Consider the following 17,174-nt stretch of genomic DNA (forward strand, 5'->3'; position numbering starts at 1 on the left):
TTTGCTACATGCAAGGTGGCATTTCTGAGTGTTTTGGAGCATACTGCATCTTAGTTCATCGGCATCTTGCATTGTTGCAGGGATTTAGTTCTTTTTGCTCTGCTTTATTTTCAGCTTGGTTAAATCTGTTTTCAGATTTCTTTATTAAAAGAAAGTTCACCTTCCCACCCACAGCCCTTCAGATAACATTGGCTTGGGCACCATCATTTTGAATTCTTACCCAAAACTGTTTCTGTCTCTGAAATGCAGCTTCCATGAACGTGATCTAACTTTCTGTTAAGATTCATGCTACAGTACCTACCACAAGCCAAATGCCAGTTTAACAAAGAGTTTCTCATTGTATGTAATTTGTTTAATATATTGAATTATTCTGATTCTTGGAAGAGGTCTCTTTTTCCCCTCTGCTGTAATTCATAACTAATTTCATAACCAAACCCACCTTTTATATCCTTTGTACCGGTTTTTATTTTTCATGACAGCGGCCAGAATTCTGGTCACCCCATCTATAGAAGTTCCTGAAGGTGAAAGAGTGAATTTAACTTGTGATATTTCCAGCGAAGCCCAAGAGATGCTTAACTACACTTGGTATAAGAATGGGAACGTAATCATGAAGGGTTCGAAGGCTGAGAAGACCCTTCTCTTTCTTAAGATAGGCAGTGGTGATGCTGGCTCTTACCGTTGCAATGTGGAGAACATGGATGGAAGCAAAAGTTCTTCATCTGTCACCTTGAGCGTACTTTGTAAGTTTCTCATGAGCTCTAATATGTGTACAGCTTCCCCCAATTTTTTTGAATACATCGGCAAGTGTTAGAATTCCATTCTTACAGGACATCTTTCATGGCTCCTATAGTACCCACCTTGGAAGGTGAGTCTTCTACAATACATACTAGAGATGTGAATCAGAACCGGAATCTGATCGGTTCCGGTTCCGATTCAAATCTTAAAATTTTTATCGTCCGGCCCGATTGGGTTTTTGTTTATCGGCTGCGCTCGATCCAATAAACAAAAAACCCACCCCAACCCTTAAAAACCGACCCCTTAGCTTCCCCCACCCTCCCAACCCCCCTAAAAACGTTTTAAAATTACCTGGTGGTCCAGTGGGGGCATGGGGAGTGATCTCCCGCTCTCAGGCCATCGACTGCACTAATAAAATGGTGCCGATGACCCTTTGCCCTTACCATGTGACAGGGTATCCGTGCCATTGGCTGGCCCCTGTCACATGGTAGGAGCACTGGATAGCTGGCGCCATCCAGTGCCATCCAGTGCTCCTACCATGTGACAGGGGCAGGCCAATGGCACGGATACCCTGTCACATGGTAAGGGCAAAGGGCCATCGGCGCCATTTTTATTAGTGCAGTCGATGGCCTGAGAGCGGGAGATCGCTCCCCGCGCCCCCACTGAACCACCAGGTAATTTAAAAACATTTTTGGGGGGTCAGGAGGGTGGGGGAAGCTAAGAGGTCGATTTTTAAAGGGTCGGTGGGTTTTTTTTTATTGGGCCATCGGCGCCATTTTTATTAGTGGCATCAAAATGACGCCGATGGCCCGAGAGCGGGAGATCGGTCCCGGGGCTTCCACTGGACCACCAGGTACTCGTAAAAAGTTTTGGGGGGGTTCGGGAGGGTGGGGGAAGGTAAGGGTTTAGTTTTAAGGGTCGGGTGGGTTTAGGGGTTGTTTTGTTGTGCCGGTTTTCCCGCCCTCCCCCCAAATCCCCGATTTACGATTTTTCACGATATATCGGGGGAATTTCTATTGTATCGCGCACTCTAACGATTTTTGACGATTTAAAAAATATCAGATGATTTTTTAAATCGTCAAAAAATGATTCACATCCCTAATACATACCAGTCTTTCAGATGGCATTAGCTTCTGGTTCTCTGAAGGCAGTCTTTACTTTGTTGCTGTCAAAGGATCCTACAAAAGAAAACCCTACCTACATACAGACAGCTATTCCATTGTTTTTAAATGGCATATATTTCTACAGTCACATACTTCCTATAGATTCTTGCCAATTTGTTGCATTTGGCATGTTCTATAGTACGTGTGATACTGTGCTTCTGTTATGCTATAAACTGACATATTAAATCTTGGTTCTTGTGTATAGGTAATGTTGTGTCTTGATTTCTCTTTATAGCATTAGTCTCTGAGCATTAGACTGTAGCACTAGTTTTAACTATTTTGTTAATGCTTTCTAATATTAAACTGCTGTAGCTCCTCACTACTGTCTTGGTTGCTCTCTCTGATAATAAAACAAGCATACTCTATCTATCTTGGTTCTTCTAGTCTCGAAAACTGCTGACTCTACACATTTTTTCTATTCTTGATAACATTCTCCCTGTGCAAAGCAGTTATACTTGCCTTTGCAACATTTTCTTTTTATGATTCAGGCATGTCCCTGAAGAACAGTGTAAAATGGAGCTATGTATGCAGAAATTATGTATTGCAACTTTTATACTGAAATCCTGTAATTGTCAGAGTAAATTTTAAATGACCTATCTCCATTCAGATCCCCCAAGAAATCAACAGGTAAAATCTTTCCTGGACACCAAAGATGAAAAGTCAGCCATTTTTCTCTGCACTGTTGAGAGCAATCCTCCGTCTGAACTGATCATGTACAAAGATGAGGAATTTATAGCTTCTACCAATGTCTATGTTGCACCCAGCCAGAGGTTAAGCATTTCCAGTACTCATAACACCTTGAAAATGGACATCAGGAATGTGGTACAGAGTGATGATGGAAATTATACTTGCATTGCTAAGAATACATATGGAAATTCATCAACAACTGTACACTTCTCTACAAAAAGTAAGTATAACATATAAACTGTTAATTGTATCTCATTGTCTCCGTTTTTACCATTGTAGTCATGCCAGTCTTTTATAATAAAAGCCAATGACTGCAATAGTCAAACAGTGTAGATCCAAATTTTTAAGTATGGCTCATATAATTTGTTTAGTTTTGCAATCTTTGTTAGCAGCTGTACAAGCAATTAGCTAAATGTATGGTTTATTTAGTTATCTGCTTTGTTACTGTGTTACATATTGTTCTTTGTAAAGGCCTCGCCTATATATTCTTTGTTTATAAGTTACTTGTAAACCGGCACGATGTGCAAACGGTTGCCGGTATATAAAATCAAATAAATAAATAAAATAAATAAATGTTCATTAATACTCATTCTATACGTACTGAAGAAAACTGAGCTTCTGGAGATATTCTCGCTAAGTTAGACTGCTATTGTTCATATTTATTCAAATTCAAACATTCATCTGTAGGAATATTTCAGAAGAATGAGAAAAAGTGGAAAATAGGCACCTGGCACAGTTTTCATATGTATTCGTGAGAAAAAGAATTGAATACAAAAACAGGTTACAAAAATAATCACCATAGATGTGACAATTCATGGATCCTCCTCTCTGCACCCCCCTTCTGGTACTGATGCTCTTCCTCCTCCTCCCCACTTGCTCCTGACAGTGACACTCCTGTTTTTCCTCATTCTCCCCTCCCCTAATGATGCTTACCATCAAAACCTCCCATAGATGGATTTTTGCTTTTGCTGCCCCCCCCCCCCCTCCCTGATCTCTGACTCCTCACCCCAGTTGCCCTCTACTTTTCCAACCATATCCCGGTGAACACCTGATTCCCCTGCTGCCTTCAGGCTCCCCTTCCTCCTTTTCCTCTCCCCCAAGTCCTGTGACACTCTGATTCTCCTACCTTCCTCCCCTCTATAGACTTCTGATTTGATTCTAACTCACTCACCCACCCACCACAACCTCGACCTGTGATCCTTTCCTCCTGCCACCCTTCTGCAGATCTCAGGGCTCCAACTCTAAACATAAACGTAGAAATGATGGCAGAAAAGGACCAGTAGTCAACCCAGCTTCCAGCAAGCTTCCCATGGTAGTATCTGCTGCACCGTGCAGGTTACCCCCATGTACCAGTCAGTTTTGCTTGATGTGCTTTGCTTATGGACTTGGCAGTAGAAGCAGTCCTGAGTTTTTTTCTTAATGTCTGAGCATCAGAATCTCAGACTGTAAAAAAAAGTCATGGCTTGTGTTGGTTGTCTATGAATCCAAATTCCTCTCACCTTCCACCCCAGGAAACAAATGGGACTGTGAACAAGGCTGGCGGTATGTACAAATATTTATAGGTTTATTAGACTATACTAGCATATACATTTCTACATGACTATGAACATTGCTAATAGGATGTAAATAGCACACTAATCTACTTGTGGTTAGTAGTAGTGTATACATTTCTGCAAGATAGCAAGAACATTTAATATTTGGCAATTTGGGGTTGTTGGCCTCCACAGTATACCACCATATGGAATAGAAGGGACCTCTTACATTCCCACTTAAGTAAGTATTATTATTATCCTCCACATTTTTTCCCAAGTCTCACCCATGTGAAAAGATGCAACTGGGTTGGTGGGCAGTGTTGGCCTGGGGGGGGTCCATTGTATGTAAAGCATCTCTTCTTGCTCCACGGCAAGGTCTATGCCAACACTGGAGTCCATGCCATCCTGGAGGACCCAACTCCACCACCTGGACTGCCACTGAGGTCCACCCGCTCCTGGGGAACCCAACTCTGACTCCAGATCTAACACTGGGGTCCCCTTGCTCAAGGGGAACCACTTTACCTCTGCATCTGCTACTGGGTTACCCTTGCTCCCTGGGGACCGCTCAATCTCTGGATTTGCTGCTGTCCTACTGTTTTCCTCCCTTGGTAGGAAAGTTTTTCCTAGCATGGGTTTTACAGCTCCACTAGGTTCAAGGCTGTTTAGCATTCAGTGATTCAGGCCCCCTATAGACTCAGATTTCAGTGATTTTAGCTCTGCTAAGCTCATGGCTAGTAATTCACTGTCACCCAGCCTGGATAAGTCACCTTCTCTCAGTCAAAAGGCCAAGTTTTGCTTTCTCTGCTGATGACTGTACGGGTCATCTTCTCTCAGCCAAAAGGCCAAGATCCAGGTAGGACAATGGAAAGAAACCATGTGCATGCCCCTCCATCCTGCCTGGCTAAATCCCTCTGTTATCTGGGGACTCGGCACCCAAGTGTCTGAATACTCTTCTTAGTCAGGGCGAGTATCTGTTTGCTTCCTAGGACTGTTCTCAGTATATTTCCCTCATAAATCCCTTTCCCAGTCATAGTTCTGTAATTTAGGAGTTCGAATCCTTTGATTTTTAGTGATATTTCCTGCAAAATTATCAGCATTAGTCCAGGGGGCTATGACATGCAAATCCCATACCTGAATTTCTGACTAATCTATCCAATGGTCATTTAAGTACCTTCACAGTAAGATGTCTGGCAATCTTTTCAATTTCCTGGGCTGGCAGCTCAAGTTACATAGTTGCATTGTCCTCCTTTTTTCCTCTGCCGCAGTTCACTTAAATGGTAGCATGCTCAAATCTCCGTCTCTTGTGAGGGGGGGGGTTCACTCTCCACCACATACATTTCTTGTTGTCCTCATCAAGATACCTCTCTCTTGCAAGTACCTCCCTTTTAGACCAAAGTGTCAAGGCATTCCTTCATTACCTTTGGGTAATAGGCAGTCACCTGCATGTGTGCTACTGTCAGGGGGACATTCACTGGGTTTCCAGGGCTATCATAAGTGAACCTTATTGTGGGCTTCACAGTCCTACCTGTACTTCTGGGCTATCGGGGTGGCAGTGGATCCAATTTCTCAGCCTCTGTAGTTTCTGATTCTCTTTGGGGGTGAATCTCATCTGTGGCACCTCTCTCCCTCTCTTGTTCCAGGTTGTCCATCCCTCTCTCGCCATCTGTACCACCCTCAGTCCTATCATTACTCTGGAAGGTTTCTTGGATTTCCCTCTTTCTGGGTTTCCATTCCCGGGAACTGTCTTACTAAGTCACCATCATGTGCCTGTTGGTTAGGGGTACTGTCTCTCTAATGTGGCTTCCAAATGAACCTCATATGTCCCCCACCTAACTCTTCCTCTCAATCCTCACTATTATATCCACTATGTCTGTCTTCCAGTGGATACTCAGGGGGTCCCTGCCATTTCACAATGGGGATTGCTGTTAAACTCCTAATGAGGTTGGGTCTCAGGTCTTACTGTTCCCCTTCTTTCTTGCTCAAGGTGGAGGGGGTCCAGCTATAGCTTGGGGTTCCTCTAGGGGAAATACCAACTGTCCAATTGGCAGGAGGTAGTTTCTGTGTACCATTTTTACTGGTCCTTCATCCCACTCTGGCTTTACCCAGTAAACAGGCAGGTTGTTCAGTTTTTACTCAAAAACATAGTGGGTAGACCTCCACCTATTAGCGATGTTGTATCTCCCAGTCAGCCCCTAGTTATCTAAGAGTATTCTGTCCCCTGCCATCAGGTCATTCTGCCTCACCTTCTGGTCATATTGGCGCTTGTTTCTCTGGCTCAGTTTATAGGCAGACTTTGCAGCCAACCTATAGGCTGCCCCCAACTGTTCTTTTAGCCTCTTCACATAGCTCTGAAAAGTCTGAGGCAATGACCCATCTACTGAAACTCCAAAACACAGATCAATTGGTAACCTGGCCTCTCACCCAAACATCAGAAAATAGGGTGAAAACATTGTAGTTCATTATATGTGCAGTTGTTAAGCATGCACCAAATAGCTTACATACTGGCTCCAGTTCCTCTTTTGAGCTGGCTTCAATGTCCCCAACATGTTTAGAAGGGTCCTGTTAAACCTCTTGGGCTGGGGGTCTCCCTGGGGATAATAGGGAGAGGTGTGTGACTTCCTAACCCCAGCCACCTGCACATCTCTTTAATGAGTCTGCTTTCAAAATCCCTCCCCTGGTCAGAGTGTATTCAGGCTGAGAGTCCATAGTTCACAAATAATTTCTCCCATAATACTCGGGTAACAGCCTCTGCTCTCTGGTCCTTGGTGGATTATGCCTGTGCATAACTGGTGAAATGGATTGTCACAACCAGAATGTTCTCTTTTATGCTGGGAGCCCATTTCTAAAGTCAAGAAGTCTATACACACCAAGTCTATAGGACCTTGACTAGTAATGTTTACGATCTCTGCTGCTGTGTGCAGTAGGGTCTTTCTTTTTATACAACTAGTACATTGTAGGGATGTGCAGACAAAAAGTTTATGTTCATAAGTCCATAAGTCGAAAGGGGGGGGTCAATTTTGGCCGAATCGTGTTGCCGAATCGTGTTGCCGAATCGTGTTGCCGAATCGTGTTGCCATACGGCCGGCGCCATTTTACGCAAAATGGCGCCGGCCGTATGGCAACACGATTCGACTGCAGGAGGTCGTTCCGGACCCCCGCTGGACTTTTGGCAAGTCTTGTGGGGGTCAGGAGGCCCCCCAAGCTGGCCAAAAGTCCCTGGGGGTCCAGCGGGGGTCCGGAACGACCTCCTGCAGTCGAATCGATTTTCCGTACGGAAAAACGATTCGCGGTAGGAGATCGTTCTGGACCCCCGCTGGACTTTTGGCAAGTCTTGTGGGGGTCAGGAGGCCCCTCCAAGCTGGCCAAAAGTCCCTGGGGGTCCAGCGGGGGACCGGGAGTGATCTCCTACGCTCCTGACGTCAGGGGACAAAAAAAACAAAATGGCCCCGGCGCCATTTTTACAACGCACGGAGGTCCGAGAGTAAAAGATCACACCGGGACCCTTCCTCTGGACCCCAGGTAATTTAAGGCATTTTGGGGGAGTTCGGGAGGGTGGGGGATTTATTTTAAAGGGTCGGGGTGGGTTTTAGGGTTGTTTTAGTGTGCCGGTTTTCCCGCCCTCCCCCTTCCCCTCCCCCTTCCCCCGATTTACGATTTTTTTACGATAAATCAGGGGAATTGTTATTGTATCGCGGCTCTAACGATTTTTGACGATTTAAAATATATCGGACGATATTTTAAATCGTCAAAAAACGATTCACATCCCTAGTGGCTGATATAGAACTGCCCCTAAGCCCTCCAGGCAAGCATCTATATGCAGTTCATATGGTTTGCCTGGGTCAGCAAATATAAATAGAGATGTGAATCGGAACTGGAATCGGTTCCGATTCACATTGTGAAATTTTTTTCGTGCGGTCCAATCAGGGTTTTTTTTATCGGCTGCGCCCGAGCCGATAAACAAAAAACCCACTCCGACCCTTTAAAACAGCACCCTTAGCTTCCCCCACCCTCCCGACTCCCCCCAAAAAAACTTTTTAAAACTACCTGGTGGTCCAGTGTGGGTCCCGGGAGCGATCTCCCATTCTCGGGCCGTCGGCTGCCACTAATAAAAATGGAGTTGATGGCTCTTTGCCCTTACCATGTGACAGGGTATCCATGCCATTGGCCGGCCCCTGTCACATGGTAAGAGTAATGGACGGCAAAGATGGCGCCAGCCGTCCATTACTCATTTTGATTAGTGGCAGCCGATGGCCCGAGAGCGGGAGATCGCTCCCTGGACCCCTACTGGACCACCAGGTACTTTTAAAATGTTTTGGTGGGGGTCGGGAGGGTGGGGGAAGCTAAGGGATCTGTTTTAAAGGATCGGGGTGAGTTTAGGGGTTGTTTTTGTGTGCCGTTTTTCCCGCCCTCCCCTAAAACAATAAGAGAACCCCATGAACAATTTTGTGGGGTTTTCCTATCGGTTTTGGGGAGCCCCCGATTTCTGACGACTTTGAAAATATCGTACGATATTTTCAATCGTCAGAAAAAAACTATTTACATCCCTAAATATAAGTACTGTTGCATTACACAGACACTGTATGATCCTTCTAAAGGCAACCTTACATTCTTGAGTCCATCTTATGCCAAAGGACTCTGACACCTTGCAATATTCCCTCTTGTCAGTCACTCTATGCTTCTGCTTCTTGTTCATGGGTGGATAGCCATGCATCATCTCCAACAATGAACCCACAATCTTTACAATCTTTGAATAATCTTTCACAAACAATCTGTAATAACCACTAAATTCAAGAAAGGAATGTAACTCTCTGAGGTTGACTGGACGGGCCAGGTGGTGAGGGCAGCTATTTTATCAGGGTCTGTGGCTACTCCCTCCTTAGAAACAATATGTCCAACATACTTAACCTCAACTTGACAAAATTTGCATTTGTCCAATGATAATTTTAGGCCACACTGTGCCAACTGATCAAGTACCTTGAGTAGCCTTTCTGCATGCTCCTCTAGGGTTTTCCCGAAGACTATCAGGTCATCCATGTATACTAGCACTTCTAATAGATTCATGTCCCCCACAGTCTTCTCCATTAACCTTTGAAATGTAACTGGGGCACCAGAGACCCTCTGGGAGAGTCGGTTAAATTGGTAAAACCCTAGTGGATGCGAGGTCCCCCCTTCAATCTCTTATTTATCTATTTAAGATCAGCTAACAAAGCACTTCTTACAATTCCATCAATAAAAACAGCAAGACTCACACAAGTAAGAGAAAGAGCTCTATCGCTGGCAGGACCCATACTATGGAACACCATGCCTTTAGAATTAAGGTTACAAAGCGACAACAAATCCTTTTGAAAAAACCTAAAAACCTGGTTATTTAAGAAAGCCTATCAAAGAGAGTAGGTGAATAGTGAAGCCGGTGAAGTGCGAGATAGGAACAAAAGCAAGACGCGTGTAGCTGTATTTTATTTATTTTTTATATTACTTTGTCTGATCATCCATCACTATAAGGCAAAGTGACACTGATAAAATTAGCATTGCTTTTAATTCCGAAAAAACAAAAACAAAAACTGTACAGTATCTTATCACACTACATTTATCTTATGTTAAAAAACTATGTACCGGACCGATATGGCACTTGTGTAAAGTAACGTTTCAGCATCATTATTTGTTTGTGCCGATTTGTAAACCGTTGTGACGGAAACTACTAAACGACGGTATAGAAAAGACTTAATTAAATAAATAAATAAATAAATAAATAAATTTATTTTAAAAAAATTTATATACCACTTTTTAAATAACAATATTGGTCAAAATGGTTTATTTAATGAAAATTACATAATATAACTAGGTAACATAGTAATAAAACAAATTTTAAAATACACAATATAGGTAAATAATAGTAAAACAAAAAGCAATACAAAGTAGCCTGTTATGAGTCTATCGGTGTCTTAAAGAAAATTAAGAGAATGAAATTAAGAATGATCTATAGAGTGTAGATTAAATGCTTCTGAGAAAAGGTAAGTTTTTAAGGTAAGTCTTCTTTTCCACGGTGCAGTTGCCTCACGGTTCGTGGAGCTCTCAATTATCTTGTTTTTTTATCAATATTTTTCGAGTTTCTACGATTTCCTCGTCGGTTCCCCCTTCACGTTTGGTGCCTCCTCAGTGTGGTAGGTTTTCTTACCTTTTTTCCAATTTTGCGGTGATTCCCGACTTTTCTCCGCACTGTGACTGCCGGTCATTGACCGCTAGGGATGTGAATCGTTTTTCAAAAATTAAAATTATCATCTGATAATTTTAAAATTGTCATAAATCATTAAAGAACACGATACAATAGAAATTCCCCCGATTTATCGTTAAAAAATCGTTAATCGGGTTAGTGCGCACTAACGGGCCAAAAGTCCCTGGGGGTCCAGCGGGGGTCCAGGAGCGATCTCCTGCGCTCGTGACGTCGGGGGACAGGAACCAAAATGGCGCCGGCGCTACCTTTGCCCTGTCATATGACAGGGCAAAGGTAGCACCGGCGCCATTTCTATTAACGCACCCATGGCCCAAGAGTGGAAGATCACACCGGGACCCCCCCCCCACTGGACCCCAGGTAATTTAAGACATTTTGGGGGGGTTCGGGAGGGTGGGGGATTTATTTTAAAGGGTCGGGGTGGGTTTTAGGGTTGTTTTAGTGTGCCGGTTTTCCCGCCCTCTCCCGATTTATGATTTACATGATTTTAAAAAAAACAAAACCGCGACGATCCGATTCCCTCCCCCCCCCAGCCAAAATCGATCGTTAAGACGATCGATCACACGATTCACATCTCTATTAATTATCTCTGTGCTGTGTGCAAAGGTGGCATCGACTGTCAAGCGGTTATTTAACTCCTTCACACCTCCTGGGGGTATTTCAATAGGGGTTTTGCTCCTTTGCCATATCTCCCCCACTAAATCCAACACCTCATTTCTGTGCTGTCTCCCTACAAAGTACGCTTGTAATAGCAATTCATCTGGGGAGGGATATCAGTCTTGGCCGTCCATGGCCTCCTGGCATGCCTGTGTCAATCAGCCAAACATGGGCGAATTAGTACCTAATAGTGCTGGGATGTAGGTTCCAAACTGGGAATCTGGACACACCAGCATCAAACTTTCTAGCTGCTGGCAACCCCAGTAAGGTGTTGGGGAAACTCCAATGTCACCACTATATAGCCTTCATATGGACAACTATGGTTATTTATGCCCTTCAGTTCCAGTCCCTGCAATGGTTGGATTGGGATGTATGACAACCTAGCATCATAGAAGCTCCGGTATACAAGAGAGTCTTGGGACCTACTATCCAATAAGGCCCGGGTGGCTGCATCTTCAATTCGGATTAGAACAGTTGTTTTGGGCCCCCTCTCCCCTCTGGCATAGAGTTTCCTGCCCAATTGGATGGGTTTTAGAGCGACTGAGTGCTATCAACATAAAAGACTCCCAGGTGCTCTCCCTCTCTGGATCCTCAATGGCTTCTCTGATTTTGGGAGGTCCCTGTTGTGCATCCCGGCATCGCCGGCACCACAGCTGGCCCTGCTCACCTCGCGCTTCCGTCCACCAGTTCTGGCTCCCCCTCTTTGGCGTCTGCAGCTAGCTCCCATCGTCCGTGGCACTCCCATGCATCTCCAGGCCCGTTGGGGCCTTCCAGCTCTCAGTACTCCTCATGCTGGGGCTCGGCATCCTCCACGGCGTTGGTTCCGCCCCTAGGCGCATGCGCACGGGCCGCACTTCCCTTTAAAGGGTCCAGCACGGGAACTCGGTCCCTGGCGCCCGGAGATGAAGTCACATAGATGCACTATTTAAAGCGAGGCCCTTCCCCAGGACCTCGCCTTGGCAATCAGGTCGATACCATTGGTGTAATAGTTTGCCTCCGTGTTTCAAGTGTCTTCTGTTCCAGTGTCTCCTGTTCCAGCGTCTCCTGTTCCAGCGTCTCCAGTCCCAGCGTCTCCGTGTTCCTGTATCCTTCCCAGGTAGTAACTATCTGGACTGACCTTTGGTATTGACCTCTGCCTGCCTGACTATTCTCCTGCCTGCTGCCTGGAACCAACCACTGTCTACCTGAGCATTCTCTGCCTGCCACCTGGAACTGACCACTGCCTGCCTGACCATTCTCTTGCCTGCCACCTGGAACTGACCACTGCCTGCCTGACCATTCTCTTGCCTGCCACATGGAACTGACCACTGCCTATCTGACCATTCTATTGTATGCCACCTGGAACTGACCACTGCCTACCTGACCATTCTATTGACTGCCACCTGGAACCAACCCTCACTTGCCTCGACTTCGCATGGACTGATTCTGGTATTAACCCCTGCTTTGGCTGAGCTCTCTTGGACTGATAATCTGGCTCTGACCCTTGCGCTTCACTCGGACACTCTCTTCTGGCCTTCTGTGACCATTGGGCCAACCTGCTTGGAAACCAACCGTGGCTTCCACTTGGCTAGACCTGCAGGTGCTGCCTGTCTTGCCCGGAGGACCTCCCTGAACTGTTGCCTCCCTGAGGTCTCCGGAGCTTCCAGTTCAAGTCTATCTCATCCACTCTGCATCAGCAGAGCACCCTTGCTCGTGGTAGGCACACCTCTCCAATACCTCTCCGGAAGACCACCAGAGGCCCACCTAAGTCCAGGTGGTCCAGGTATCCAAGGGCTCAACCTGCGGAAACTCCGGACTGTTATTGGTGAAGCTCCAGCTAGCCTCTGTCTCCTAGTATGCTCCGCCTCCTGGTGGCAGGTGCTCTCTGGGTATGGCCAGAGGGTCGTATCAATCCTGCACCAGGCCAAGGGTCCACCTCCAGCGCAAAGTCCCCACTCCTCCCCATGTGGCCAGGGGGAACCTACATTCTCTCTTATAGTACCCTGGCTTCCCACACCTGTGACACACACCAGAAAGCTTAGTGTTTCTTCCTGATCTGAGCGCATTGTTCCTGGATTGTCTGGGAAGTTCTTCCCCCTTCCAGTTCCTCTGGAGGGAAAGCATCCCTAATTGGAGAGTCGAATCTGGCCTGAAGGGTCTCCAGCCTTGATTCCAACTCATGGATTCTAGCCTGGTACTCCTTCTCTGGGGTTGAGATGGGTTCATGGTGCCCTCCCCCACTTCTTTGTTTCCATGGATTCTGAACCATAGCAGGGGTTTGGGAATAATCCTGGAGAGTCTTAACCTCTGGTATTCTCCCTTCCAATTTGAGGTGGGATCCTTCTCTGTTGGGGTGACTTAGAGAGCTCCTCATAGCCTCTTGGTCTTCCTCTTCCCTGATCCCCCTCATTACAATAGCAAAGGGAAGAGGATCCTTCCTCTTTTTTCTAACCCAATTTTCATCACAGTCACATCTGAATATAAGGCCCCCCTATCTGTTCAATTTTTGCCCTGTCCATGTCCTGTGCCGTGGTTGCCCCCTTCCTCATAGATTTCATAGGTCACGCTCTAGATGGGATGCATATTGAGAGAGCATTTCCCCAGGCCTCTGCTTGCTAGTTTTGAAGTGGATAAAGCAATCCTCTTTGTCTTCTATACTACCGAACATGCCTTCTAAAATGTCCAAGCAATCCCGGACAGTAGCATTAGGCTTGTTAAGGGTCAGAGACAGTAGTACATCAAGGGCAGGGGGCATGCAAACCCTCTACTACCCGCTTCTTTCTCTCTAACTCAGTGCATTGCCATACTTGTAGCATCTGAAGGGCCAATACCATCCAGTGGTCAAATTCCTCTTCTCCTGGTGGGGTGGTCTCAACTCCTGAGAATACTCTCAACCTCTTGTATGGACTGGTATCATAATGGGGCTGCAGGCACTTCTATACCACCCCGACCTTTTAAAACTAATCCCTTAGCTTCCCCCACCCCCCCAAAACATTTTACAGGTACCTGGTGGTCCAGTAGGGGTCCCGGGAGCGATCTCCCGCTCTCGAGCCGTCGGCTGCCACTAATAAAAATGGCGCCGATGGCCCTTTGCCCTTACCATGTTTCAGGGTATCCATGCCATTGGCCGGCCCCTGTCACATGGTAGCACTGGATGGCCCGCGCATTTTTAAAGATGGCACCAGCCATCCAGTGTTCCCGCCATTTTGATTAGTGGCAGCCGATGGCCCGAGAGCGGGAGATCGCTCCTGTGACCCCCACTGGACCACCAGGTACCTGTAAAATGTTTTGGGGGGGTGGGGGAAGCTAAGGGATTAGTTTCAAAGGGTCGAGGTGGGTTTAGGAATTATTTTTGTGTGCCGTTTTTCCCACCCTCCCGCAAAACGATAAGAGAACCCCATGAACAATATCGTGGGGTTTTCCTATCGGTTTCGGGGAGCCCCCGATTTCTGACAATTTTGAAAATATCATACGATATTTTCAATCGTCCGAAATACGATTCACATCCCTATTTGTGGCACCTGGTGCCTCCACCTGGGGAAGAAGGTGTTAGTGGGTGGGATTTTCTTCCATTCACCCCAGGAAATAAATGGGACTGTGATCAAGGCTGGCAGTATGTACTAATATTTACAGGTTTATTAGATATACAAGCATATACATTTCTACATGACTATGTACATTGCTAATAGAATGTAAAACAGCACACTAATCTACTTGTGGTTAGTAGGCCACACAAATATATACATTTCTACAAGATAGCAAGAACATTTAATATTTGGCAATTTGGAGTTGTTGGCCTCCACTGTATACCACCATATGGAATAGACAAAGACCCCAGGGGCAGATCCAGAAGTGGAGTTGGGTCTCCCAGGAGGGTGCAGACCCCAGCAGCAGATCTGGAGGTGGAGTTGGGTCCCCCAGGAGGACGCGGACCCCAGTGGCAGTCCAGGAGGTGGAGTTGAGTCTCCCAGGAGGGTAAGGACCCCAGCAGCAATCTAGGAGGTGCAGTTGGGTCCCCAAGGAGGGCATGGACCCCAACAGCAGTCCAGGGAGCATGCAAATCCCCTATCTGAATCTCTGACTAATCTATTCAATGGTCATTTAAGTGCCTTCACATTAAGGGGTCTGGCAATCTTTTCAATTTCCTGTGCTGGCAGGTCAAGTTACATAGTTGCATTATCCTCCTTTTTTTCTCTGCTGCAGTTCACTTAAATGGTAGCATGCTCAAATCGTCTCTTGTGAAGGGGGTTTCATGTCTATTGGGAAATCCAGATCTCCTGTCCCCCCTCCCCTGGTGACTCTCCTTATGTTTCCTGTCCTCTGATACTGGTGATCTTCATTATCATCCTTTTCTGACTACTCCTCTCTATGATGCTCTCCTTGGCTCCCCCATGATATTTGTCCTCAATCTAGCACTAGTGATGCTCCTCCACACTCACATTTAGGATCCTAAATGTTTTCTCACCCATGATGATGAAGAGGAGAAGGACTGTGAGCACCAGGGAGGGCTGAGATTGAAGAAGAAGTATCAGTACCAGAATGGGAGGATGAGCAAGGCAGTGGTATATCACCAGTAGGCTAAATGTAACTGATGGGTATTAGGGGACATTACCCACATAGTTTCCTTATTGTGTGTCCCCCCACCCCCACCCTCTTCAGCTCCATGCTTACAGAATAAAGTCACTTCCCTATTATTCCTGTTTGGGTAGCAGTGTTGCCAAGTCCTTTCAGAAAGAGAAGGGCATGGGTACAGTTATGGACTGTCAGGAAGGAAAAGGTTTGAACAGAGTGTTATATCATAAAGGAGATGTGTTGCAGTTTGCAAGATTCTTCCTTTTTCCATGACTGAAGCTGGCAGAGAAAGGGGGGAGACTTAATCTTGCTCCCTGGGAACAATATAGCACTCCAAAGGAAAGTTACCATCTCCAGGTCCTAGCAGAGGTATAGATATAAAGAAAGTTAATGGATGTTTACTTATACACATAATAGATACAAAATGATTTAAAGGCATGTATTGATAGTTCTTTTGGTTTATGTGATCATCAGGATCTGATAGAGAACCATCTGGGAGAGAGGAGATGCAGAGAGTGCTGCATGTGGCTGTGAGGACTGAAGCTGCTGCTTTGAGAGGGAGGAGAGAAAGTGTGCAGAACAAAGCAGTTAGAGGAGGAGAGGAGAAAGAGGTAAAAGGAGAGAACAAGAAGAGGGGAATAGGAAGGAGAAGATATAAAGGAAAAGGAATGCAGAATTCACTAAAAAGACAAAAAAAGAAATACCAAAATTGAATTGGAAAATAAAGGGGAGCAGATACACTAGAGAAATAGAGTAACCAAACCTAGATTGATAGAGATAGATAGTGATTTTATGAGAGCAGTTGTTGGGAGTGGCTTTTACTCATACAATTTATTTGGTTCTGCTTAACGATTGGATTTGATTAACTTTGACCTTTTGATATTTGTTATTTTTATGTATTTTAATTTTATGTTTTGTCTGATGTTTTAATATGTATTGTTGGTTGATGTAGCAGTTTTATTGCTTTGTGTGTTTTGATTGATTTTTCTTTTTCTGGTAGCTATTTTCCTTCTCGTGATATATCCCAGATAAGTTAAATTGGATTGCTAATATTTTTTGGTGGGAAAGAAACCATAAAGAATGTATCTAATGTATGAAAACATTGCATAGTTTGATAATAGGCTTAAGATGACCCCATGTCTCATATAATTTGCTCACTTAATGTACTTACCACTGGTACCATGGGAACAAGTGTCCTAGATTTGACTTCCAAAAAGAGGCTATTACTGACAAAAAAGGCTTTACCAATGTCATAAAGCAGGAGCAGGGACACTAGTGTAGAGCAGAAGAGTTGGCATGCATGGGTCTGCTAATAGGGTGGCCTGAGTATGTGCAAGCCTTACCCTGCCTACCTCTCCTGCTGTGGCATCTACACAGCCATTTTCTGTGTGATTAGAAGCAAGTGCCAGCAGAGGATTTGGAGTTCGGTTTGCTCTTCTCTCAGAGCCCCCACGTTTGTGCACACACCTCAAAGGCAGCTTGACTGTCAGTTAGGTACCACTGCCAAAACTGCTGCCTCCAGGGGGAATCAGTTCAATCCCTGAGGTGAGTGAAAAGAAGAAGGGTAGAGAGAGGACCAATGATTGAGAAGGAGAGAGAGAGAAAGCAAGAAGAGCATGG

At 45.4% G+C, this 17,174-nt stretch overlaps 1 protein-coding gene across 2 annotated transcripts in view; it reads left to right on the plus strand.

Moving 5' to 3' along the window:
• Positions 1 to 17,174, plus strand: part of SIGLEC1 (sialic acid binding Ig like lectin 1) — a 147,272-nt gene that overhangs the window by 89,543 nt on the left and 40,555 nt on the right. For both annotated transcript variants that reach the window (XM_029594240.1, XM_029594246.1), the window contains exons 14-15: positions 480 to 740; positions 2,506 to 2,805. In XM_029594240.1, the coding sequence (XP_029450100.1) occupies positions 480 to 740; positions 2,506 to 2,805 (561 nt within the window). The remainder of the gene's footprint in view (positions 1 to 479; positions 741 to 2,505; positions 2,806 to 17,174) is intronic.

Source organism: Rhinatrema bivittatum, chromosome 1 (assembly GCF_901001135.1).
Source record: "Rhinatrema bivittatum chromosome 1, aRhiBiv1.1, whole genome shotgun sequence".
Taxonomy (NCBI): domain Eukaryota; kingdom Metazoa; phylum Chordata; class Amphibia; order Gymnophiona; family Rhinatrematidae; genus Rhinatrema; species Rhinatrema bivittatum.